Source organism: Cataglyphis hispanica, chromosome 5, assembly GCF_021464435.1.
Source record: "Cataglyphis hispanica isolate Lineage 1 chromosome 5, ULB_Chis1_1.0, whole genome shotgun sequence".
In the NCBI taxonomy this organism is placed as follows: domain Eukaryota; kingdom Metazoa; phylum Arthropoda; class Insecta; order Hymenoptera; family Formicidae; genus Cataglyphis; species Cataglyphis hispanica.
In genome coordinates, this window is record NC_065958.1 from 661,775 (window position 1) to 688,192 (window position 26,418).

Sequence of the window (26,418 nt, forward strand, 5' to 3'; positions counted from 1 at the left end):
GACCTCTCTGTCACAAAGGATTGGCGAGGATGGCACTGTCGTTCCTCCATCAGGATTGGACGGTTATGATCGGAAATAATAACGAGGCTGTGCCGCGAAACGGAAAGGCGAATAGGTAGGGAGGTCTCTCGGATTTTCTCGTATCGACTTTGTATTATGTCGAGCGCGAGTAATTGCGACTTTTTCCCGATGTCAAAGCACCTCTCGTCCCGAACTTCGAGGGTGAAAGCGGATTTGGTGTCGTGGATTTAGTGTGTTTGATGTCACCTGATTGCTCGCCGTAACTTGTTATCGGCACGGCGACCTATGGACGGAAAATGCGTTCCGCTTCACTGTAAATTATATTACATGAGTGCAGTTATACGTACTACATAGTTGTAAACGTGAAACGGCGCAAGTAATACGTAACGCGATAAACTTGCGCGCAACGCGGAGCGCGAGGAATTTAACGTGCAGCAGTTTGGGATCCCGGTCGACTTTGAAAATAATAGCCCGCTGCAGAATAAAGTTGCAAAAATCGCAATTTTTACACAACGCGATTAGCGTTAACGTACGATGACATAGTTGATTACCGAGGTCTCTCATTGAATTTTTTTTTTTTTTTTATTAATTTTTAAACTCCATAGACGCGTGTGGCCGAGGGGTTGTTTCAAAGCCGTAATTGGAAACGGGAACGGTTTATCAAGACCTCGTTCAGCAAAGCGGATTTTGCTCATGACGAGCGAAATAATGCTACTACTAGAGGTGCGATATTTTGTGCCGTGCGTTTGCGGTGAAAACTCGTTATGCACTCGGAATGGATGAATTATACTGCATCTTGTTTAATGAATGAGCCGACCAATATTGAATAATATCTTTATTTCTGAATGTGACGCACATAGTGAATTAATCTTATATATTTTATTTATTCATATTAGATTTTTTTTAATAAATAAAAATGTAATAAATAAAAATAGTTGATAACATTCTCAATTCCTTTTTAGATAATTTTTGTTTTATTTATTAATACTTTTTAATCGCTATAAAAATTGGAATTACATGTTTGTTACTTTATATTACTATAGAAGCTCATAAATTGTCTATTATTGTACATTATTAATTATCTTAATTTCTGTGCTCATTTCGTCAAGAAGAAGTACATCGCGAACAAATAATTTATTCCTAAATGTGTTGAATTTTGTGTGTACATATTGAGGAGAATGGAATTCGAGAAAAGCTGCGAAATTCCGAGTGAATTTATTTTATTCACGCACAGATGCTGGTAACAGTTTATTTCATAAGACCAGTACTTTCGCGCGAGCTTGCGACTTATAACCCTTTAGTCTTCCAGCCGTGAATCACAGAAAATTACGGTTGAAAACACGTACGATTCCAATTTATGAACGACAAATCGCACGATTTTTTGTCTCTCTTTTGATTTTACATTGCACGAATAATAGCGAGTTTAATCGAAAAATAATGATGCGGCGTGCTCTGAGATTGATATCAATGTGTAACAGATTTTAACATCAATCTCTCTTTTTATGCTTTCTCAAAATAATTTTCACTCACACTGACTCGATGAATACTTTTATTAATCAAATTTATCAAACATTTTTTAAAATATTTAATTTGGACTTTTTTAATATTTTTTAAATATTAGATTTTATCAACACATTTTTTTTATATGACAATAACATTTAATGTTTGCAATTTTAATAGCAGCAAGATATAATTAAGATTAAAAGTGACTGATTTTATCTCCTACAGCACAGCATACTTAATCGTTACTCTGAATACGCACGTGCTTGTTCGCATAGGCAAGCGGCCTACACGTTAATTTTCGTGGAAGTTGCTCGCGTCGTCTTTCCGGGCCGCAAGATCCGCGCCGTTGGTCCGGGCTATTTTCTTCCTGGCACGTTCCTGTCGTCGGGTACGTGCACCAAAAAAAATTCCAGCCGTATATTCTGCGCCCCGAAAATAGCGACGAGTAGTTACGTTGCGCTCTTTCCGCGTTAATCGTGTAGCAAGCCTTAGTCATTTTCGATTTCGACGATGCATTCGCCGCGTAGAAATTACGGCCGAATAAAAGAATGCACGTGTTTCCTATACCGTACTTTATGAGAAATCTTCCCTGTTATCGACCAATTGAATTTATTTAAGAATAATAAATATATATTAATTATATATGAAATTTTTTTAAATATATATAATTCAAAAGTATTTTACATTTTTCTCTCTTGTATATAAATAAAATAAAACCTCCAGAATTTTCTTCCTTCGAAAAAACGAAAGACGCGGACGTAAACAGCACTTATAAGATTAACCAAAAAAAAAAGAGAAAAAAAAGAATGTGCCGCGTATTATTACTTTGACGTTACACAAGTTACAGAAAGTTAACGATTCCTCGATAACGAAACGAATCGTCGAAGCAGCGTCAATCTCTTTCGCATCGACGAGGCCCTCGTTCGTATTTTTCGCTTCGCTCGTCTTGCTCGTTTTTCACCGTGTGTGAGCGAGCGAGCGCCAAAAGTGTACCGGTGTATGTACGCAAGTCTATTCCTCTCCGGGACGAGAAAGGGCCACTCGTAATCCTCGGTCCCTTCCTACCGTTGGTCGGCGACCGCGCGCTCATCAGCCTTGCGTCACACACACACACACACACACACACACACATATATATATATATATATATGTATATATATGTAATACGCATCGTCGATCGCCCTGCGTCTTCTCCACCTCGCCCTAAAGCCCAGGCACGGCTCTCCCGATCCCTCTCTACTGGCCGGAGCACCGATCGATTTAATAACACGGCCATTTTCCCGGCTCACGGACCGAACGAACACGCTTCTCTCCCGAGAGCGACCGAGATGCTGCCGCTGCAGCAGCAGCAGCGAACGCGCGCCGGTGCTCTCATCTCGTTTCATTCCGCTTAAAGCCCGCCGGCACACGGAGCGTGTTTTGTTGCTGTCGGTTAGTCTCCTCGCGTGCTCCTGCATGTTAAGATGCATTTGCCTCGTAAGATGCCAGACAAGCCGTGTCTTGGTTCGTCTTGTCTGCTTCGTCACGTTGCGTTGTGCGCGATGATAAGAAATGAGTCACAGTTGGAATTCGTTAAACAGCGAAAACCCATTTCGATCTTATATGCGTTAAAGTCAATATTATCATCTTATTGTATTAGGTCTTAATTTAAGACTCGAAAAATTTCACATTAAAATGCGCTTTTATATCTTGATGTTTGTCAACTCGTTTCTCCTCCCATATATATATATATATATATATATATATATATATATATATATATATATATTATCGCAACTATCTTCTATTATTTTATTTTATCGAATTTCAAGCGAATTTAAACCAATCGCATTATCGAACTTCAATTTCTATAAAGTATATATATATTACAATCTCCCAAAAGCAATGAGAAAGGAATATAAAAGCGCTTCTATTTTAATTTTAAGTAGATACTGCATAATGAGATGCAAATTGCCACGGCAGTTTTATTAGAAATAGTTAGTGGATGTTTTTTTCCGCACGGAAAATTCCGATTTAAGCTACAAGATGTCAATAATCTACCGGTTGGACATTCTTGCCGGTTTAGATTGACAGGAGCTAAATTTACTATGGCATTTCATATATTCATAGATAAACGTACTTGTCAGGACCATATGTTTAAATTTATCGTGGCGTATTCATCATCGATCGACCTCCATCCTGCCTTGCTTTTGTTACGTCAGATCAGTGATCTTTACTAAAATTTTGTTTCATAAAACGTTAATTGCAAATTATGACAATATTATGGTAAGCAAAATTTTTAGAAGCACAATATAAATGAATAATTTCATGTACTAATTAAGGATATTCTGGATGTACCATAGTAGCAAAAAATTAAAAAGAAAACATGTTTCTTACGTTTATACTGTTTAAAAACTTAAAAAAATAAATTCGGTTGTGAAAAAAATTTAAGTATCACAAAATAATATTTTGACGTCTTCGTAAAAGAAAATAGTTGTAATTAATATTTTTACTAATTTATGGCAAAAACTTTTGATGGTAAATATCCTCTGAAATCAACTGCAAAAAACAATGAAAAACGAGTAAGTTGCAGAAAGAGAAAAAGAGACAGATAATAGTTTTCTACAATTTTTAGTAAATAACTTTTAAACAAATTAGTGGATCTAAATCAAGTTTTGTACAAATATTTATTAGAATTTTTTTAATATATGTGCAAATTTTTATTTCATTGGTAATATTTTTTTTTTTTTTGTCAAATTTGTCCATAAGTGCTACAATAGGCGATTTACCATAAGAATCAATAGTGACTTTAAATTTAAATAACTTTCAAACCATTAAGAGAATTGTGCTTAGTTTTTGCACAAATATTCAGAAGAAATAGTAGAACAATCTATGAAATTTTAATGCTTTTGTTAGTATTTCGATATGTTACATACATCCTTAATTGGTATCCTCTTTATTAGTCTCGATTTTGATTTTTCTTCAGAACATATTTCAACTCATGACGATGCAACGTGAAAGAAGGCAAAAGCGATATGTTTTTCCTGGTAAACGTTACCTTGAAACTTGCGAACAAAGTGTCGGGTAGAGTAAAGCGCGTAAAAGAAAATCGTTGGAACTTGAAAAAGTTTCCTAATGCGGTTCGATGCATTCTTTTAAAATTTTTCAAATGGGACTTTGTTTTCGCATCGCAGAGATATGTGTATTTTGCGCCTTCCCCTCGAGTCAATGATTTGAACAAATTGACAGCCCCACATAAATAATTGTTTGTATCAAAAATTTGATTTTTTACCAAATAGATATATAAATAAAATATAATTTTTAATTGGTCACTTTATAAATATATAATATTAATATAAAACAAGAGGAATGTTTTCTTAAGTTGAAAACTTTTAAAAGACTTGCAGAGACGATGATATTTTATGAATTCCAGAAACATAAATTTCAAAGGAAAATGTGCGGCAGAAAAAAAAGGGAGATCCGAAAGGTCAATGCAGTCCCGGTTTTTGCAAGAGTGCAACCGATCCGCATTGATCGATTAATGTGCGCCGGTTGCTCGAAGCTCTCGTGCCCGTCGATTAGCGGGAAAACAATGCGAGGGGGAGCACTTTATTAGCGCGGTACGAAAAACAGGAAATTAGCGTCGCGACGCGTTCAAACGAACGCGTCGACGACGACGACAACGACGACGGCGGCGGCGGCGGCGGCGGCGACTAACGATGACGTGTGCCAACCGGACGAACGACGATGACCCCACCACGAGATTCTGTCTTTCTCTCACTCTCGAGCGTGCCCTCGCCACCCCGCTCGTCGTCTACATCACCTCCGCCCCTTGTGTTCCTCCGTGATATATCCCCTCCATCCCCGCTCGCGTACGAATGCTTAATCACAAATCGATAGACGTGACGCATCGCCGCGGCCTGAGGTACGTCGACTTGCCGCCGCGGTTCGGCTTATCTGCATTTCCGACGATCGTTTCGTCCGCGCGTGGCTGGCGTCGGGATTAGGGATTACGAGCGGAGCAATCACGCCGAAGCTCTCTCTCCCTTTGTTTCGCCGGACTCGGCGCATCTTCGCCAAGCGAGTCCGGACGAGGGACGTTAAATCCGTTATTATATCGCGGTGATATTTTCAGATGCGAATGAGAATTAATCGCGCAACACACGCGCATATTCGCGTTATTCGTACAAAGTGGTTTCGCATTTATTGAATCTCTGAGACATAAATGATTTCGTAAAATTTTCAGCACAATATTTGAGACACACTCGCGCTGCATCGTGCTGTGAAACTGTGAATATTACCGGGCGATGTTATGCCGAAGTGGTAATGGGAAGGAGAACTTGCGGGCGAGTAAAGTGTAGTGTAATTACATACGGAGATAATGGTTCGTATTCTGCGCGTACAATGTTCAATAATCCTCGCCAGTTTTCACGCAGTATTAGTACAATTTATAGTTTATGTTTAATATATAATGATAATTATTCTTCCCATTTTTTAACATTAATTTAGGAGAGATTTATATATTCTCTGCACAAAATTGATATCTTATTCATTAATTATCTCAACGTAATTTACCTTTTTTATTTTTTTTTTTGTGTATATATATGTACATATAAAAAAAACTAGATTTATTTATAATAAATAAGGAACTCCAATATTTTATTTATTTATATTTTATTTCAAGGAGCCAAATAATTGTTATTATAAATTATTACTCTGTTTATTAATTATCTATTAGTCCAAAATTAAAAAAAAAACTAGAGTTATTTATTTATTATTCTTTATTAGATTAAATGTCAAAATTAATTTTGACATTTAATTGGCTCTTTGAAATAAAATAAAATATTTGAGTTCCTTATTTATTACACTCTTATATGTCGTCATATATGAATGATTATGTCAGTGTTGATTGCATTTGATATTGCAGCGCAGGATTAAAGGCCTTCTTTTGTATTATGCACGCGAAACTCATAATCTGACAGCCATATTTTGTATCTCATTCAATTTATAAAGACGTGAGTCATTATATCATCAGGCGTTAGTGCTTGTCGATCATCGTGATATTCTAATTAACTTTATGTAAACATAGATGACTATCGATTATAGCAAAATATAAACTATGTTACGATAATGGATAGTTTAGAAGTATTTATGTCAATATATATTTTACGTCTGCAATACTATAATTATATTACTCTTTATTGTTTTAAATCATGTAAAAAATAAAAATATTATTGTTCTAACACGATTTATGTTTATGATATTAATAATTGATATTAAAATCCATGATTTAAATATGCTAAAGATAGAGATAATATTTATAAGCTGTCAGTATAATGTTAGATTTTCAGTATGAAAATTTATGACTATGAAAATGTATGAGATTATGCAAATTATTGCAATTTCTATAAATAAACTTGCATTTTATGATAAACATTCTATAGGCGGAAATACTGCAGGGATATCGAGGCTCCTCTTAATTCAAGGAGATAGATTATAAATGACAGGAGAGTGTATAAACTATACGTAACAAGTTTAATGTAGAAATATCATTATAATTGATCAATGCTCGTTAATCTCTCACACGTTTTTCTCGTACCTCACATTTCTTTTGCATGCGCGATAAAATGATGCGTTGCGACCAATCTAGGCGAAATTTCGATGTATCGATTCATTCGAAACATCGACACATTTTCTACACGTCATACCATTTGCATTACATTATCTCGACAGATGTAATTTCCATTAAATGATATAGGTCACATGTCACGCATGAATATGTGTTAACGTCAAATGAAAAAGTAGCGATGAGATACCTACATAAGTATACGCCCGCCGCTCCTTCCAACGAGCGTATTTTATCGTTGTCTTTACGAGTTTTGGCACGACAACGTTACATCAAACAGAATATTAGATATGTATATATATATATATATATATATATATATATATATATATATATATACACACATCTGAAAATGAGGGCCATAGTTAATGCGTTGGCCGGTTGTTGGAATAATGGATTACCGTTAAGGCATGTATATTAAAGAGGAAGATACGATATGACTTTGCGCTCGTCGTTAAGTCATTAAGAAAAGAAAATTGTGCTATATATAGGGTGACAATCGAGGTCAGAGACTGAGAGACATGAACACTATGTTGTTCAGGAAATTGAATTAAATTATGAATCTCGATTAAAGCTTAATGAGAAATTACGCGGTTATTGGTTAATAGTTTTTAGAGTATTTGTTACTCACTGTCGAGTATCTTAGAACATTGGCATTGTTTGGAATTGCGCCAATTTAATTCTCCATTATGATTATATCGGTGATTACTATATTTACAGTCCGATTATAAACGCTCTGTCGATGAAAGAGAAATCAGTAGCATTTCGTGAGGACGTTTCTTCGCGACTCTCACATTTTCACGAAACTGTCGAAAAATTATGGAAAATCGATGACGAATGAAACTTTGATCCTGCTGGTGTCTCGTTCATTGTATTCATTATACGCAAATACGTAAACACATGCGTATGCAGATAAACTATTATGCGGCTGCGGCGGCGATGGCTGTTTACTGGGTGAAGTAGTCGTATAAGCCGGAGTGCGGAGGAGAGTTCAACGACCGGTATAAATTAAAGCGCCGCTCGGATTTCAATGCCACGGCCTTACTCAAGGCCATCGCACTCGTAGAAAATCAACGGTACATTTGCGCCGGCATTCGCAACAATAAATTGTATACGAATGCGACGCGAATGATCGAGTACCGCTTTCCGCAAAACTAACGCTCTGAAATCGAGAATTTCCTTCTTTCACGATAATTTACTCATTAAACTGCAATTTCTAGAGAAAAACTTGTGCAATAATGATTTAATATGTTTGTTTTGGCTGTATAATAGTGGCAAAAAAATTCAAAATTTAAAAAAAAGTAAAACGTATTTTTTATACTATTTGAAAAATCAAATAATTTAAATCTTTATAAAAAGGATTATGATGATTATAAAAAGAATTAAAAAGATTAAAAGGATTATAAAAAGAATTAAGGTATTACACAATGATTTTCAATCTGTTTCTAAAAAAAATTGTAATTAATATTTTTCTTAATTTATCGTGAATATCTCCTGACATCAGTTGCAAAAAACAAAAAAACAAAAAAAAAGAATTTATAGAAAGAGAAAGAGAGAGGATATTTTTTTATAATTTTTGGTAAATAACTTTTAACCGACTAAGTGGACTTAAATCATATTTTACACAAATATTTATTAGAATTTTCTATATGTGAAAATTTTTATTTTCTTGACAATGTTTCTTTCTTGTCAAAATCAATAAATGTTACAATACACGATTTTCCATAAGAATCAATACTAACTTTAGACTTAAATAATTTCTAAACTGTTAAGAAAGTTGTGCTCAGGTTTTGCACAGATACTAAATAAAAAAAAAAAAAAAATAGAACAGTCTGAAATTTTCATGCTTTTGTCAATATTTTGACATATGACACACGTTTTTAAATAATAGAAAAAATTTCCTTTAGTCTTTTCTTGAAACAGTTTTTTCTTTTTTCTTTTTTGAGATAAATTGTAGGATTGCAAAAAAGGGGAAAAATACGGTTATTTTAAAATACTGTATTAAAGAAATTTATATCTTTTTATCTAAAGTTTAACTTACATATAGAGCACTTGAAAAGAAAAAAGTTAGTTTTTGTTAATGTCTGTACGACTGATGTGATCGTAATAAGTTCTCGGCATTCGTGAATTATTTTTATCGCGCACTTAATTTCTAAAATTATAACACGCATGCACGATTTATTCAATTACATTACTTATCCGTTCTTGCAAGGCACTTCGTTATCGTTATTAACAACGCGCATGACGGTTAACATGATAATGTGATTTGAGAGGTATTAGGTCAATTACGTAGAACTAAGAAGAACAAAAACTGGCTTCATTTTGTATCTCTGTACAGATTTAATTCAAGTAAAAACACATAATTACAAATGAAGAGAATTTATTCGCGCTTAATGCGACTACTCTTGCTTTATTTCGAATGTTTTAAATACTTTGTGTGTTGACGGAGAAATATTTTACAAAATTATCGCCATGTATTTCTGCGCTCCTTGCAAACATTTACGTTTCACGTGTAATGAAATCATTTCTCAACATAAGTAATATATTTATTTATCGCGTGCAAGATTTACGTGCGTATTCGCCTCGATCTTTATATAATTTTTGCTGGGAATATGCGTGTATATGTGCGTGTGTATATATTTTGTTTTACACGATAGACCAATAATAAATTATTACTCTAACATGTGGCATGTTACCAAGCAAACAAATGGCATATATTGCTCCCAGATAATTAATTAATTTACTCAAAATGCGCCGCAGAACGCACTAATAGTAAGCTAGGATCAATGTGAGCATCGATCTATATAGAATAGTCGTCACACACTATTCGCACAATATGACAAAATTGAAGGGATCAATATCATTGAATGAAATAACATAGAATAACATGGAATTGGATTTCACAAAGCACGAATGACTTTGCATCATAGCGAATAGAGATTACAATGCCGTTTAGATTGTTTTGCAGATTGATTTTCGCTATGGATAGTTTTTAAATTTTCCAAATTGACGTTTTGCTTCAAATTACAATATATCGTGTAATCGATATATTGTCAATCTTATTGACTGCTCTTATCGCTCGTACGTAAACATTTTAAATATTAATGCCCTTTCTCGAGATAATATCGTTCACTCGAGCATTATTCGTTGACTCACGAACACACACACACACACACACACACACACACACACACACACACACATATATATATTTGTAACATATATATAAGGATACGATAAATTCATAATTTTACATTTGAATTTCTCTGATTTTAATTTTAGCATATTGGCCCCGAGGCGACAGCGCGGCGTCGTCGCTATTCGGCGGGATTCCGGGTGGTTATGGCTTGGGGGCCCACCATTTGCCATCGGCTTACGCTATTCTGGGCCGGGGGGGCTCTGCGCCTGGTTTCGGGGGTCACACACCAGCCTCGGCACCACCCCCGTCCCCGTATCCCCACAGTAGCCTTGGTACGCTCAGCGTGGCTGCCAGTCAAGCTGCAAGTTTGGGTAAGTAAATTTTCCGTCAACCCTTGTCCTTTACTCCCCCTTACTCTTATTCTCGTCCCGTTTTTCTCCCGCGTAAGATTATAATCCGTTTCTAAAGTCTCGTCGATTATCATGACTCTACACGTCATAAATACGGAAATAAACATTGCTTCTTCTTGGAAGCGTGTTTCTTGCAAGGCCGTTTTCATGATAATTTGGGATCGTTTGGCTAACGTTGAACGCGACATGTGTAGTAAACGTAGCGGAATGACGTTAAATTTTCATGCAACAGCTCAATCAAATGTATTTTACACAACGGTGCTTAGTAAGTTGCCAAAATTATCAGTTGAATAAGTATTTAAAATTTTAGTAGACTATACATTTTTATCAGCAATCAATGTAGATTGATAATAAATAAGTATAATGTTTAGTTTGTACGGAAAAAAGAGATGGCAAATCAAAACTTATATACTCAATTTAACGCGTTTATTATTTCGTATATATGTTACAATCTATAATCTTCTTACAAGAATTTGATAATCTTAAATTTCAACAATATTAGTCTTATATCAATATTACAATTATCACTTAAAGAATACAATGTATTTAATTATCTTAATAATTATTATTATAATTTTTGATTTGAAAATATATTATTTTCTGTCCAATATCTTTTCCTTTTCATCCAAAAAAATTATTCTTAAATAATAAGAATATATTTTTTTTGGTTGAACTATATAAAATGGCTTCAAGCAAATTTTTTTTTTTGTTAGCAAGCAATATAATTTCATTTCAAAAATTCCACGTTGAAAGTAAAGATATTTTTCAAGCATGAACTTTTTTTTGTGTGTGAAGGCTTTAAATAAACATTATTAGAAATTCTAAATTTTCATTTTCTAAATTCTATTATATTATTCTACAAAGAGATTAGAAATATTTACTATATCTTTTATACATATATACAAGGTGTCCTAGACCACTCCTTTTCTTTTCAAAACTAAACATTTTAGAGAAAAATGTTTTGAATAAAAATTGTATGGTTTTGAGATGAACATAAGATAGTGTCATTGGTTTGACCTTGGATGGCATCGTTAAAGTCAAGTCAAGGATACCTTTAATTTCTTAAATGGAATCCCCTATTTTTTATTACATATTCTTATAGTTTATGTCGAGAGCTTTCCAAAACACTATAATAAAGTATTTTTTCATTGAGAATTTTTTGAGTTATTTTGTATCGTAATCTGACTAAAGAAAAAATAAATAATTGTTATAAAAAAATGTATTGCAAATAATTGCATACTTTTTTTTAAAAACAATTATTTCTGTACACTATTTGATTCATCTTATTATTCTGTACATAAAAGTATTACGATACAATTATCGAAAACTAAATAATTTTCGAGATATTTTATATTTTATATTAAAATATGTCAGATTAAGATACAAAATAACTCAAAAAATTCTTAATGAAAAAATACTTTATTACAGTGTTTTGAAAAGCTCTCGAGATAAACTACAAGAATGCGATATGCAATAAAAATTGGGTGTTTCCATTTAAGAAATTAAAAGTCCTTGACTTGACCTTAACGATGCCATCCAAGGTCAAACAAATGACATCATCTTATGTTCCCCACAAAACCATACAATTTTTGTTCAAAACGTTTTTCTCTAAAATGCTTAGTTTTTGAAAGAAAAGGGGTGTACGGGTGGTCTAGGACACCCTGTATATCTACATACTACACTTTGGCAGGATACACATTAAACTTGTTTATTTACACGATTATCATTTCTAAAAAGTTATCTTTCGTATCTCGTTGCGAATGTGACAATCGAGCCATGTAGTTTAAGATCGAGTTTTACGGAGTGAGCGGATTTACGGAACGAAGGCATTCATTCATATTGCAGGCATCAATCCGGCAGCCAGTGCATGGTGGACAATGGCCTCTCATCTGGCGGCGCAGGACTATATCGCGAGGTTACAAGGAGCGGCAGGACTCCCTGGATTTCCACCCGGTACCGAGAGCCTCCTGCCGCCCTATCCCGCCTCTCTACTTAATCCCCCGTCCCTCTCGTCCCACAAGTCCAGTAAGTGTAAGTAATAATAACGATCGGCAACATTGCATGATACGATGCTCGAGAAACTGTCCGCCTCCGTACGCTTAATCCTCGATCGAGTCGAGTACTTTCGAAATAACAACGTCGCTTGGAACAGTCGGACCACATATATCCTTAACAGTCTTGTTTTTTTTTCTGTTTTTTTTTTAACTCGACTAAACTTGTGCGACAACATGTTCCGAAATATGATCTTTAATTCCTAGACTTGTTATTTTTTTGGATATTTTTATACTCCTAAAATTTGTCAGAGTTAATATATTCTTTCTTCTGATTTTACATATTTGCTCTTTTAATTTGTTGTTATAATTATCTTCTATTTTGTATATTTATGAATATTTTATCGTTTTACATCTTGTCATTTATATTCCAAGTTACAATAATGCAATTCTAGAGTCGCCCCTATTTCTCTTTCGAGTTATAAACGAGATTACTTGTTAATGAGATAAGAACTTGAAACTAGACTGAAAGTTTAAAACTTACTTCCGCGACAATCGCCGGATCGTTGATCTTGTATTGAGACGAGAATGCGGACATTTTTCTATGACAATTTAAATTACATAAATTCGAGATGTTCACTGTTGTGTATGCTTTTATGACCAAGCAGCTAAGTCAAGCAAGAGTCACAAGACACCAGCTAGCAGTAGTAGCTCAACGACGCCGAGTATGACGAGCAGCAGTCTGCCTGTGTCCACTCAAGTACCGGTGACATCCTCTCATCATAGCACCCCAGTCAGCAGTACGCCAAATTCGCAAACGAATGTCGTCAGGTGAGAATCTTGCGTGTTTTTAATTGTACGTAAACGGTACAAGATCAGAATTATTTTTTCACGCTGTCATTTTTTCATATTGCGAAACAGTTCCGCGAAGGAAGGAAGGTGAATATATTAAGTCTATTAGCAATAGATTTGCTTTATAACGTTTTATGATACGTATGCAGTTTAAGAGTATTCATATTAACTGTAAATCCAGGTTATAGAGACCTTAATAAAATTAGATTCGTAAATTTCATTACTTGAGACATTCTTTCTCGTTATCGCATAAGTTTATTTGCCTCAATTGTTGTTGAATAAATAATGTCATAATGACATTTTCTCCAGTGATCCTAGCAGTATATTGGGAGGTGTGCGTCTACCTCCCGATACGGAGATTATCAAATACACGTCGAGTATAGTCGGCCCGAAAGTTCCTGGGACGACAAACCGCGGCAGGAAGAAGACAATATCCTTGGACACTCCCAGCGTCAGCGTACATCCGCCGCCCGTCCCTGCTCTTAGCGCGCATCAGACAAACACCACGTCATCCTCATCGCTGATGCTGGAACCGAGGAAATATAATCGCACAGGGGTACGATCAGGCGCCACACGCGTTTATCGTAATTTTAAAATACTCTAATTTTATAGAATTATACAAGAAGTTATAATACATTACACGTATTTGTCATTTATATATAGGGTGTCTATTCTCTGGAAAACCTGGAATTCTCAGGGAATTTTTTTATTCCTAGAGAAATCAAGAAATACTCATGGAATTTTATTGGTACTCAGAAAAACAAAAATTACTTTGATAATTTTGCTCTTATACTGTAAGCAGTAGACTGCTTACAGTAATCTGCCAATAAGCCAAGTTATGAATTATGTGTTTAAAATATATTATAAATATATATTTATTTCTGTTTAGATATTCTATTCAATGTCTTAACAAAAGATTGAATAGTACATTTTCTTTATTTTAATTTTGAGTAATAAAAAATGAAAATGTTATACAAGTAAAAAATTTTTATTTTAATAAAAGCTATTCAGTTTTTTTTTTTTTTTTTCAGTACATTTGTAAATCTAGCACTTGAAACTTAAGTGCTTTTTGTTTTTTCTTCGTGTAAGTGAAAAACATTAGAAAACGCATACAATAAAATAATTTATTTTAGAAAACTATTTAAGAAAATATTTTCTTGGAATTTTCAATAAAATCACTTGAAAGATCACGAAATTTTTTTACAAGATTTGAGTAGGCATCCTATATAGTTTATACTTTTTATGAATACTATGAATATTATTCACAAAATATGTCTTATATTTGATATAAAAATTTGTTAAACGCGCACTACATTGCATAATTATTTTGCATTCTGTCTTCTCTTAGACCGACTCGAACGAGTACAGAGATTCGGTGGATCGAGTAGAAGTGATCAAACTACCGGCTCATTCGACTAATGGCTCCGTTCTGTCGGCACCTCCGACGTACACTAGTAGTAGCAGCAGCAGCAGCAGTAGCAGCAACGCTAACAACAATGTCAATGATTCGGACGCGCCCCTAAATCTCTCTCTGAAACCCGCCACGACGAGCAATAGTTCGCCGATTTCTTGTAGTCAGCCGCTCAGTCAGCTCAGTAATTTAAGCCAGTCATTACTTGCTTCCGATCGAACATGTAAGTATAAATTCGGCGCGATGTGGTTTGCTTCCGTTATCGTTATCGTTTGAAAGAAGTTGTTGTAAGACGTAAAAACATCGCTTGTTTTTATTTGATGGGGAAATTGCTTGTAAAATGGAAAAATAGAAAGTTGACAGTATTTTTGTAAATGTTACAATCTCAGTTCATCTGTTTGAATTTCAATATCTTTTAAAGTCGGTTTTTCAAAAACTTGTTATAGAATTTATGAGCAGCAACTGAAGTAAATTGACATAAACTAAAGTTAATATTAAATTGATAAATTAATTGTCAAATCTAAAATATTGAAATAAAATTATTTAATTTAGTAACTCTAAGAAGAGAAAAGGAGTTAATCGATAGAATTAATAATCGCTCTATATTCTCTATTCTATAAATTTTATCTATACTATTTCTAAAAGCTGTCAAGATTATTATATTCACAATTATTAAATTCACAAAAATGAAAATGTAAATCGAGAATTTCACTAAAATAATTTTTTTTTTTTTTTTTTTTTTAACTATATTTTTCAGAGGATGAAATAAAAATTTATTTTTTTTTATTGTTCGGAGAAACCAATTTTTCTAATAATATTTGATTGTAGTGACCAAAGTATAACTAATCTAAATTATCGCAGCGAGACGAAAACCTGGACCCAAGCCGAGAAGAGTGCCGCAGAATTCGGTGCCGGTCCCGGCATCGCCTAGTCCCTCCTTAGCGCAATTCTTCGCCGCTGCGGATTCGCCACAACGACCGAGTAGCGGTAGCGAGGAAAGTGAGAGCGCGAGCACTGCCACCCATCACAAGGACGGTAGGCCGCGAAATCTCGGCCGCGGTGTGTCGAAGCCTAAGAAAAACACAGTAGCGTCGCTGCTGGCTCAGAGCAGAGCTTTAGGGATAAAACCTACTCCGACTTTGGATCCAAGTGTGCCATTGTCTCACCAAGTGTCGTTGCTGAAAACGAATATACTGGCGCATCAGATGCACGCTTCTGCTAGCCAAAATGATGACAAACACCAGGTAAAAACGGGTGCCACAGAATTCAAACGAGATTTTTTTTACTGTCGCTATTAATTTTGACACGTTATAATTGATACGTTGCTGCCATAAAATTAATTAATAGAATAATTAATAGATTTTTTTTTTTATTCTGATTTTTGTAATTATCTAAGTTTTATACATCTTTACGGATTATCTTTTGTTAAAGTACTATCACTTGCTAACGAAGATACAGAAGAAGAAGCGACCTCGACCAATTCGTGCTTCGTGGGCGAGAAGCCATGTTCGTTTTTCTTTTTTTTTTTTTTTACTTATGATTTCGCACTAAAACCATTCTCCCTATATAGAAATCTTTGCAGGAAAAAATGAAAAACAAGTTACTGGAGGTCTCGGGAGAGGAGAGTAATATGGACGTGACCAGCGAGAGCGGCAGTAACACCGATGTCGTTACGGATACCGATGACGATAATGCGGAAGGTACACCTAGCGCGAAGAGGAGAAAGCTCAGGCCCAGCGAGAGAGATCTTCAAATGCCGCTGGAGCGCGGCTGGAAGCGTGAAACGGTTATCAAGGGGCTGGGGAAGACGGGAGTAATAAAAGGCGACGTGTCATATTACAGTCCCTGCGGGAAAACTTTTAGGAGCAGTCCCGATCTAGTGAAGGTTGGTTGCGACATATTATTACTGCTGATAGAGTATGTTATCAAAAATGATTCGTATAAAATTGTTGAAAGTTTGAAAATATTTTGCTAAACTGTCCGTCGTTGCTTTTAATATCGTGATATCTACATTGCTACATATATAAAATAAGGAAATAATACCGAAATAGTACCGAAAGAGGTGAAAGTTAAATTGGTCAGATTATTTGGCTCTTTTTTTGAAAGATGATTATTTGCTAATTTAAGTTTCTGGAGCATCAGAATCCTGCCGAGTTAACGACCGCCAATTTCTCGTTCTCCTCCCGTCCATTGGTCGGAGAATTCCTGCAGCCAACGATGGGTCTGGCGGAGGCTGAATTCGTCAGACTCGGCGCCCAAGAAGTAGCGAGGAGATTAGAGGAGCTGAAAGTGGCTAGTAGCTTCAGAGACGGACGAACGAATAATCAGTACGAGAGAGACAAGCTAGCTTATGCGAAGAAGGTTGCGAAGGAAGAAGCATTACGGCACAAGGAACAAATTAGGTAAGGCATTTGATTATGCAAAATATACATGGATTTTTATTTTTATTATTCAACCACAAAATTTTCAAAATAAAATTTCTAAAAAGTTTCTAAGAAGTCAAAGAAATTTCTAAATAGACAAAAGGTATATGTTAAAACTTAGAGCTAGAATCAATGTATATTAAATTATTATTTGCTTTTAATTACTTTATAAAATAACGAAAAATTAATGATTGCCGATAATAGTCGAAATAATAATAAATTATATAAAGTTTATTGAAATGCTAATCTCGTCATAAAAACGGTTATTTATTCATTTCTCGCGCTACGTCGAATTTTATTACTAGTGACATGATTGAAACATGTTGGTTTTTAATTAGCGTACATTAATTTCTTCGGCTTTAAGATTATTGCATACATGTAACAGTAAATACTATTGTGAATGAAAACCTGACAATTCGAATGTTATGGAACTACATTAATATTCGAACTCGATTCCGCATTTGTAAAATTTACGGACAGATAGTTGCGAGCAAAGCTTGATTAATGATTTGTTCGTTTTTATCGCTTGTGGATATAATGCAAACTTAATGATATTCTTATTCACTGTAGGCTTATTAAAGAGCAGGAGAAGACGGAACGACAGGAAGCCGTGAGACGGGAACGGGAGATCAGAACTCAGCAGCTGCTCGAGGTAAGTCAACATCTAGCACCGAATTTCCTTCACGTTTGTCTCGATCTCGTTGTTTCATTCACACAAAAAAACTGTTCTCTTATTCTATTTGGGATACCTACGTTTTTTGTATTTTGTCCACCTGTCGTGCGTGTCGCATGCTCTCTCTGTGTGTGCCGTATTTATATATACATATATATATATATTATCTCCATATATATATATATATATATATATACATCTGTCTATATATACATATTATACGATCTCTTTTAATGAATATTCTTGTATAGAAAAACTCTCTTATACTATATATCCGTTCAACAACCCTCTTACAACCCCTATTGTCCCAGGACACATGAGACACCCATAGCCAACCAAAACAACCGCTAGCGATAGTGACAGGAGAACCCAGCATGTCCTCCCACCTATCTTTTATTTGATTTTTACCCTTTTTTAATTTCGCCAAATTATTGTTAGCTTTGAGCGTTTGTCCATTCTAAAATTCGTTGAGGACTGAGCAACGATTTCATTTCCTTTATCAATTAAAAAATTAAGAACAAGATAAAAAAAGGACAAGAAAAATAGAAAAAAGTTGCGCTGAGATTTTTGTTTATATTCAAATTATTTAATAAGAGGAATAAAAGTTTTATTTCTCTCTTTCTCTTTTATATGTGTAGTCAACTACATCTTTTTGGCGTATGTTCAAAAATACACAAAAGCTGAATTTTTTAACTTTGAATGTAGGAATCGTGAATAAATTAATATGGATGCCAGTATTGGTTTGAATTTCAAAAAAAATTCTTTGCGCGATATTTGATATGTTTTTAAACAATTCCATGCGTTTTCAATCGATACTGCTTGATGTTTTTGTAAACAGAGAGAGAGAGAGAGAGAGGTATCGTTAATATATTTTACTTTTGATCATTTTTATCTGTTTGATTGCGAATAAGTAGTTATATGTAATGGAGAATTGCTTTTGATAAAGGAAAATTTACGTTAGAAGAAAGCATTCGATATTAAAATAGAACGTGATAACATATAAAAAATGGGATTGTATCTAACATTTATTTTTAAAGTCGAGATGTAAAATCGAAATTAAATAAAGAATCTTCTTACTTTTGTCCATAAATATTTCTCATTCAGTGCACAATTGGATTCCTTTAAAATTTTTAATTCAAATCTTGTACCTAAAGATATATTGTAATATATTAAAATGCTTGCTTATGATATAAAGATTGATCGACGTATTTTAAAAATTTTTCTCCGCAAGCAAAAACCTCAACGAAGTAGAGGCGCGCGATTGTAGAGATTTTAAAAAGTCCATCCATTGTGATAGTCCTCCAAAACTACCTACCTATCGCGGAATCCTTCGCGCAAGCCAGATTACCATTCCTATCCCCCTCAATCACTGTCACTCGTTCGTTCATCTGTTCCCTCGCATTCACACACGCATTCCACATCCACACGCACATCACTTGCCCAAACATACACACAGAGTCCGTGCAATTTGAAGGAGACGTCAGACGACACAATAGTGTAGTAATTGTAGCTACACGTGGGCTCACATGTAGTGGAGAACGCGCGAGAAATAGGGATGCCCAGATCGTATATAACCGATCCTAATCGTTTTTTTTTCCTTGGAACGGAATATGTGAAACAGATGTACGTTATCGATGCATATTGCATTTAGAGGGATTAATTAATTGGTATAATTTAGTAAGATATTGATGTTAATTAAAAAACGATATTATTTTATGTGTGTCATTGTGTTGTTGTTACGTTGTGTAAAACATTATTCGAAAAATAGTCGAAAAAATTATTTTCCATTTATTTAATGTGTTTATAAACATTAATAAGTACGTCGCGCGTATTTCTTTTTAAGTGGTTAACCGCTTTCATGTGCATTCAGTGCTTATAGTATTTGAAATTGGCTTTATCGAGATTATATATACTTTATATTTACTTTAATCTTTTTAAAGAACGGCACGCGGAGTTCATAAAATCGCGATTACTAAATCAATTAATGTGAACGCGATAATAACGCGGAAAAACTAACGCGCTTGCAGAATTAATTTTTCCATAATATTATTTAATTTTCTTCACGTAAAATATTCGATAGCGAGAAATTTTAGATTTGATACTTTAATCTCGGAAAGGAATATTGTTTATATATCTTGTGTATATGTATTAAGAGAGAAAGAAAAATATTTTATTCTCATATGATTTTATTTCTCGTATATTATCGTGTGTGATCCATTTAAGCTTCAAAATTTATTACCTCTCGTACACGTAACGATTGTTAATCGCCTAAAGTGACCTCCGCGTATCGTTGCGTTCCAATCCCTACCGATCGATCGCGAACCGGCCAGTCGCATGTGATCGTTAAACGACCATCTTCCCCTCGATTAACGCGATCGATTATATATTGGGCATCCCTGAAACCACCACCAACGCAGGGTCGAAAGCGGCTCGCGTTCACGATCAAGCAGAAAATGAAGATCATCCAAGAGATCGAGCGCGGCAAAAGCAAGAGCGATGTGGCTCGCGAGTTGGGTCTTGCGAGCAGTACGGTCGCCACCATCTGGAAGAATCGCGAGAGCATCGCCGAGAGCTGGCGTAACCGGGACATGATGCAGCAGTCGGACGTCGAGGATGTGCCGTCGAAGAAGCCGCCGCCGCCGCCGCCGCCGCCGTCCATGTCGTCGTCCCTTGCGTCGTCGACGACGCTCTGCACGCCGGCGGCGTTGACGATGACGACGACGACGACGGCGATTACGACGACGCCGTCTCCGTCGGCCTCTGGCGTGGTCGTGGTGCCGCCGCAGGTACAGGTGGTACCGCCAGTAGTGCTGCCGCCGCCCCCGCCACCTTACCCCACCTTGACCCTACCGCCGGCGTCGGCGGGCTTGACATCGTCCACGCAGCCGACAGTGTCGCTCACCTCCTCGTTGAACCCGTCATCTATGACCACGTCGACCGGCACGACAACCACGATCAATGTGCCACCGGACAATATCCAGCAGGCACAGACCCAGACGACGCAGAATCAGGAACTTCTGGAGGTAAGATGTCGTATGACGCATCCCCCCCTCCGTACCCTCCCCCAGAATCATCTTGTTTGTCCCGATCTTGCCCGCATCCTCTCTCGTACCCCCATTGATTCCTTGCTCCTTTACGCGATATCTCGAAGCTCGAAGCTCCGAACATTATACATCAACTGAACCCATCATCGAATCCACATCATATTCACTAATGAATGTTGTCATATTGTCTTGTGAGAATCATTATTACTCTTCCGGATGTCCCTGTCTCTCCCATTTTGGCTTTAATATCTGCCGCGATCCGGATACGATTTGTGAGAAGGGCGAAGAGATCCCCGGAGGTTACCGGAACCGGGTGAGTACACCCGCTCCGCGGTCCGCGATTTTACGTGTACTTGCGCCGGGCGGAACAATTATAAATGCTTCCAACGCGAAATATTCTATGAATTTTATCATTTTACAGTCCTCGCCTCTTCAACGTTTAAACTTCAATGTCAAATAATAACGCATGAATTGTCTTAATAAAAAAAATGTAGTTTGACTAATTTTATGATGAGATCGTCAACTTGAAACTACAAAACAAACCCCATTTGCAGGTTTTTGGAAAAATGTCTCTTTCAAAGTCTTCAATGTCGGATGCTACAAATTCTGCGATATTTTTTCATAACGTTTTCACGATTCTTCGAGCACTCTCATTATAATATTCGAGAACTTTTCGAGGTGAAGAGACGAGCCTGTGACTGGCGTCGCGCGAATTACCGGAGCACCTCCGCGTCTACTATCTTATTAAATCACGTAGTGATGTGAAAACGGGAAAATACAGAACATGTACACACACATACATGCATATAGATGCTCACCACCACCGTGCTTCCGTAGGATTAAACACGATCAGCGGATGGCCGATCTCTTCGTCCGGCCAAGCGGATTTCGGAATTTCATTTTTAATTTTTTTGATGTTAGATTTACTCAATTAAACTCGCACGTTTACAAATTGATAAAACATAATTATATTTTTTTACCAATCGTGAATAATTTTTTAAAGTGATGTAATAAATAATTTATTATGAAATAGATGTTTATCTTATTCTCTTTATATCAATATGAGATCTTGGGTTACTTTTAACGAGTTTAATCTTCATTATTTTTCTTTTATAATTTTAATATTATATATTAAAATATTTTGTTTCATTTTATATTTTAATATTGAGTGAAACTTCAAAATTTACAATACACACAATACATATCTATAATTAAAATCGATTTACTCAATTTTGATTCAATTCATATATTGCAATTTGAATTGAACAAATATAATTTATCAACCGATCCTGACGAGAGGAATTTCTGGAAAAGAAATCCGAAATCCGCCGAGAAATTGTAAAGAGAGCAACTATCGATGTGTGTCAATCTCGACTTCTCGTTGGCAAGCGTAATCTTTTCCGAAATCGACGACGGAGAAGCGCGATCCATCGAGAATCACGGGATATTAGATCGACACTGTGATCGAGGCACGTTAAGGCTGACGATATATTCGTAGGCACGATATATAAATATGATAATATATGAACCGACTGTCGCAATGCTATCCTGTGCCTATAGCTTCTCCTGTCACTATACAAAATAACAGCTAGCTACATGATTATCCAGCATGCCATATTTCTCGAACACCTGTCTCTACGAGTATATTCGAATATTCGCTACACCAAGTATATATATTTGAAAGCTTTCCTTTACCTTTTTATTGTACTGCGAACGAAAAAGCGACACACGTGAACTCGCGTTATAAATGTGTGATACTTACTCAATTTAATTGTTATACATATACGTATACTCTTTTATATATATTTATAAATATATATATATATATATACACATTATATATATATATATACATATACTTTCTATATACTATGTATTATCTACTGTGACATTTTATATTCATAGGTGAAACAACACATTAGCCTAATGTTTTATCAGCTTTTGAACAATGGGACATATATATATATACGTACCATTGATATAATATGTGCATACATAGGCGAGTATATTTGCTTGGCTCCTTGCATGCACGCTAAGGTTTTTTCACTTTTTCATCACATGTTCTTCTAATTCTCTACGGTCTTTTATATAATGGTGTTGGTTTTCACATAACGCTCACTCGTTATAACTCTCATAGTCTTTCCTCTATATATTTATATAATAATTAAGTATATATAATTATTTCACAATTCGTGTTTTTGCTGTCGAATTCATTCACAGATAATTCACGAGCGAGTCGTTCTTCGTTATGCTTGGCTACTGTATCGGCGTATACATACGCCACTCTACTTTCTTGGTGGAGTTTTATATTAAATCTCGCATGCCTTTGCTACTCTTTCTCTCTTTTTCTCTCTCTTTCTCTCTCTCTCTCTCTCTCTCTCTCTCTCTCTCTCTCTCTCTCTCTCTCTCTCTCTCTCTCTTTCTCTCTTTATACGAGGATTTTTGAGGACCGATTGCGCTGATTTAATATGCAATGATTATCGGTATGTAGAAACTGAGCGTGCGTTATTCCGCGACTGCGACATTTCGATGAGCATATCCGATGATAAAGAATCCACGAGAGCACGATAATCGGTCGCCGAGTCGACGGGAACAAAAGTTAACTACGCGCTACATTTTTTCCTTCCCGAAGTAGAGATACAGATTTAGAATTTAGCATGAGCGTAGTCGGGAAGGATGCAATTTGCAATTTGAAGGCTCAGTAAGAACTGGCATAAGTTTCTAATTCTGTAAATTAACGTGCATATATATATATATATATATATATATATATATATATATATAAAGGGATGCAAATTTATAAGAGAAAGATCTTATTTTTGATTTACGTAGAAAGTGAGCTTAATGAACTATTGATGATTTAGTCAAATGCCATTTTATTGAATAAGCACTGAGCTCATTCGTGAAATTTGCATTAAGGAAGGATTGGACTTCAAATTCGAATGATGTGTCATTTAGAGTAATAACCACATATTAATTTCCGGCTACATTCCCGAATTCTAGAGTAGTGCTTAACCCCTGTCATTGATCTGTGCTACTTAGACATCGCTTTTCACACGTAGCCTTCGAATCACAATTACACTACGAACGTCACGAAATCGAAAATGAAAACTCGTAGAAGAAGATCATCCCCCCCCCCTTTCACGAATAAAACAAACTTGTCGGGCTAGTTATTCGTCGAGTTGAGCCCGTCGACGAGAATTTATTTCCATCCAAAAAACGAGGCATACAATCGTAAAATCGAAAAGAGCTCACAAAGCGAAGATCGAGACGGACGCTTTTAAAGATGATGTTAATTTCTTTTTTCGCAAGGCACATATTTATGAACGTCAATAAAAATTTCACATTGATACGACAAGTAAATCTAGAAATGAATTTTTGAGAATTTCAACATGTTTCTACACTGTACTTTCTGTATAACTTTAATAAACATAGAAGTTGAAAAAAATTGACAAGTATTTCTGAAAATTATTTTACAAGGTAATGTCGTGTAGATTGCGTATACATTTTATAAGATAATTTTTATATTACAGCTTTGCTTCTCGAGTAATAATAAATGTCAAATAATATATAATTGTAAAGAAAAATGTAATTATCTTATATCGGACTCAAACCGAAATATGATCTATCTGTAGTAACAAGATTGAATAGCATCTTTGCTCCCACAAGCCCCCTCGATCGTCGCTGACGACAAATTAGTAAGGGATATTAATTAGAAGTCCAATTAGCCAGCTAATTATCAATACCGATAACGAGATAACGGTTTTGTTCGTTTGCCGGAACAGTGTCTCTTTCTCTTGTCGTAAATTTCGAGTAATTCTGCGAGGTCAAAATTGCTTAAGTTTCCTCCTTATAAAAATGATTACGGATGCGAGTGATGTGTGTATGGCATGTACGCAGGCGCGGAAAAAACGGCAGGAAGAGGTGGAGAAGATGCGACTGGAAGAACAACAAAGGAAGCAACAGGTAATTCACTAATCGTTATTATGTTAATGCTTGTCCTGTTCTTCTTCAATTATCCCGTGAAATATAAAACTCTCACACGAACGCGAATGATCACGTACTATTGTGTCTTTCCAGAATTGTATTAAAGAATTTTTTATTTCTCAGGAACGAGAGCTAAAACGGCAGCAAGCGGTCATGCTGAAGGAACAGGTGAGTTTTTGATTTAACGTGAATCGTTCGCCCGTCAATCGTGTCGTCGCTGTAGATTAGCGCGCGCGCGCGTGTGTGTGTGTGTGTGTGTGTGCGTGCGTGTGTGCGTGGGTGTGAGACTCTCGTAGATGTAGAAGTGCTCCGTTTTACTTTTATCGTCTGTATTGTCTCCTGTTTATTTTTACGATATAAAATTGAAGATTTTCTACTTTGCATAGGAGTGGAATAAACAGAAAAACAGAAAGCTTTGTTTGTTGAGAAAAGGAGAATTTATTCAAAATAAAAATATTTTAAATATTATAAATACACGTGAAGCGGAATATTTTATATGATATATACATCTTATTAGATTTATTAATCATTATTACAATGATAAATCGATCTATTACAATTATAAAATCGATTTTACTTGTACTTAAACACAAGATATATCCCAGAAATAGTATTTATTAGTAGTAGAAATTTTGTGTGTAATTTGCATGCAACTTTTTTGTAGTAATATTTGTGTTCAAAATTTAATTATTAAATCCTTTGGCATCGTAAATTAAAAATTACAGAGACTTTACTCTTTTAATATAATCAAGAAAATATATATTACCTAAAATATATTCTATAAAGTCAATTTAAAATATTTAATGTTCTAAAGTCTATTAAATTTATCTTTTTTTTTATATATATATATTAAAAAAGTATATCATGATCTCTTTTCTATGTTTAAAAAATATGTAATATTCTGCAACACTTGAAAAAATAATCCTTATTAAGATTTATTCATGTCATTATTTTAAAGTATTGTGTTCTATTTTGATAACAAGAAACTCTGAGTTCTTATTATTATTTTGAATAAACTAAATACGAATGATAAAAATTAAAACTATATAAGAATATAAGTAATTAAACTGTAATTATATATAAAAATTGGTATACATGGAGAGTATATCGAGTTTAATATATATTAATTTGGAAATTATAGGGTCATTATTTTACATATCACTTTAGTATTTGATTGTAGATATTTACTTAGAAAGATCTAACAATCTATTTTAGATCTATAGCTCTAACAATCTAACTCATTATTCGTCAACATGAAAAAACAAAATTGCTAATGCGATTAATATATCATTTTCGGGAAAGTGTAATTCATTCGCATATCATCATATATAGAATGTTCAATCTTCATCGTTATAAGTT

At 35.1% G+C, this 26,418-nt stretch overlaps 1 protein-coding gene across 14 annotated transcripts in view; it reads left to right on the plus strand.

Moving 5' to 3' along the window:
- LOC126849748 (bromodomain adjacent to zinc finger domain protein 2B-like) overlaps nucleotides 1–26,418 on the plus strand; it is a 178,368-nt gene that overhangs the window by 139,003 nt on the left and 12,947 nt on the right. For 5 of the 14 annotated variants that reach the window (XM_050591912.1, XM_050591920.1, XM_050591914.1 and 2 more), the window contains exons 5-18: nucleotides 10,412–10,639; nucleotides 12,524–12,709; nucleotides 13,338–13,500; nucleotides 13,591–13,608; nucleotides 13,831–14,077; nucleotides 14,870–15,155; nucleotides 15,794–16,176; nucleotides 16,364–16,438; nucleotides 16,515–16,817; nucleotides 17,060–17,334; nucleotides 17,926–18,007; nucleotides 20,446–21,051; nucleotides 24,973–25,038; nucleotides 25,183–25,227. In XM_050591912.1, coding sequence (XP_050447869.1) covers nucleotides 10,412–10,639; nucleotides 12,524–12,709; nucleotides 13,338–13,500; nucleotides 13,591–13,608; nucleotides 13,831–14,077; nucleotides 14,870–15,155; nucleotides 15,794–16,176; nucleotides 16,364–16,438; nucleotides 16,515–16,817; nucleotides 17,060–17,334; nucleotides 17,926–18,007; nucleotides 20,446–21,051; nucleotides 24,973–25,038; nucleotides 25,183–25,227 — 2,963 coding nt within the window. Of the gene's footprint in view, nucleotides 1–5,814; nucleotides 5,888–10,411; nucleotides 10,640–12,523; nucleotides 12,710–13,337; nucleotides 13,501–13,590; nucleotides 13,609–13,830; nucleotides 14,078–14,869; nucleotides 15,156–15,793; nucleotides 16,177–16,363; nucleotides 16,439–16,502; nucleotides 16,818–17,059; nucleotides 17,335–17,925; nucleotides 18,008–20,445; nucleotides 21,052–24,972; nucleotides 25,039–25,182; nucleotides 25,228–26,418 lie in introns of those variants that run through there. The other 9 variants (XM_050591921.1, XM_050591927.1, XM_050591922.1 and 6 more) reach the window with 6 other exon arrangements.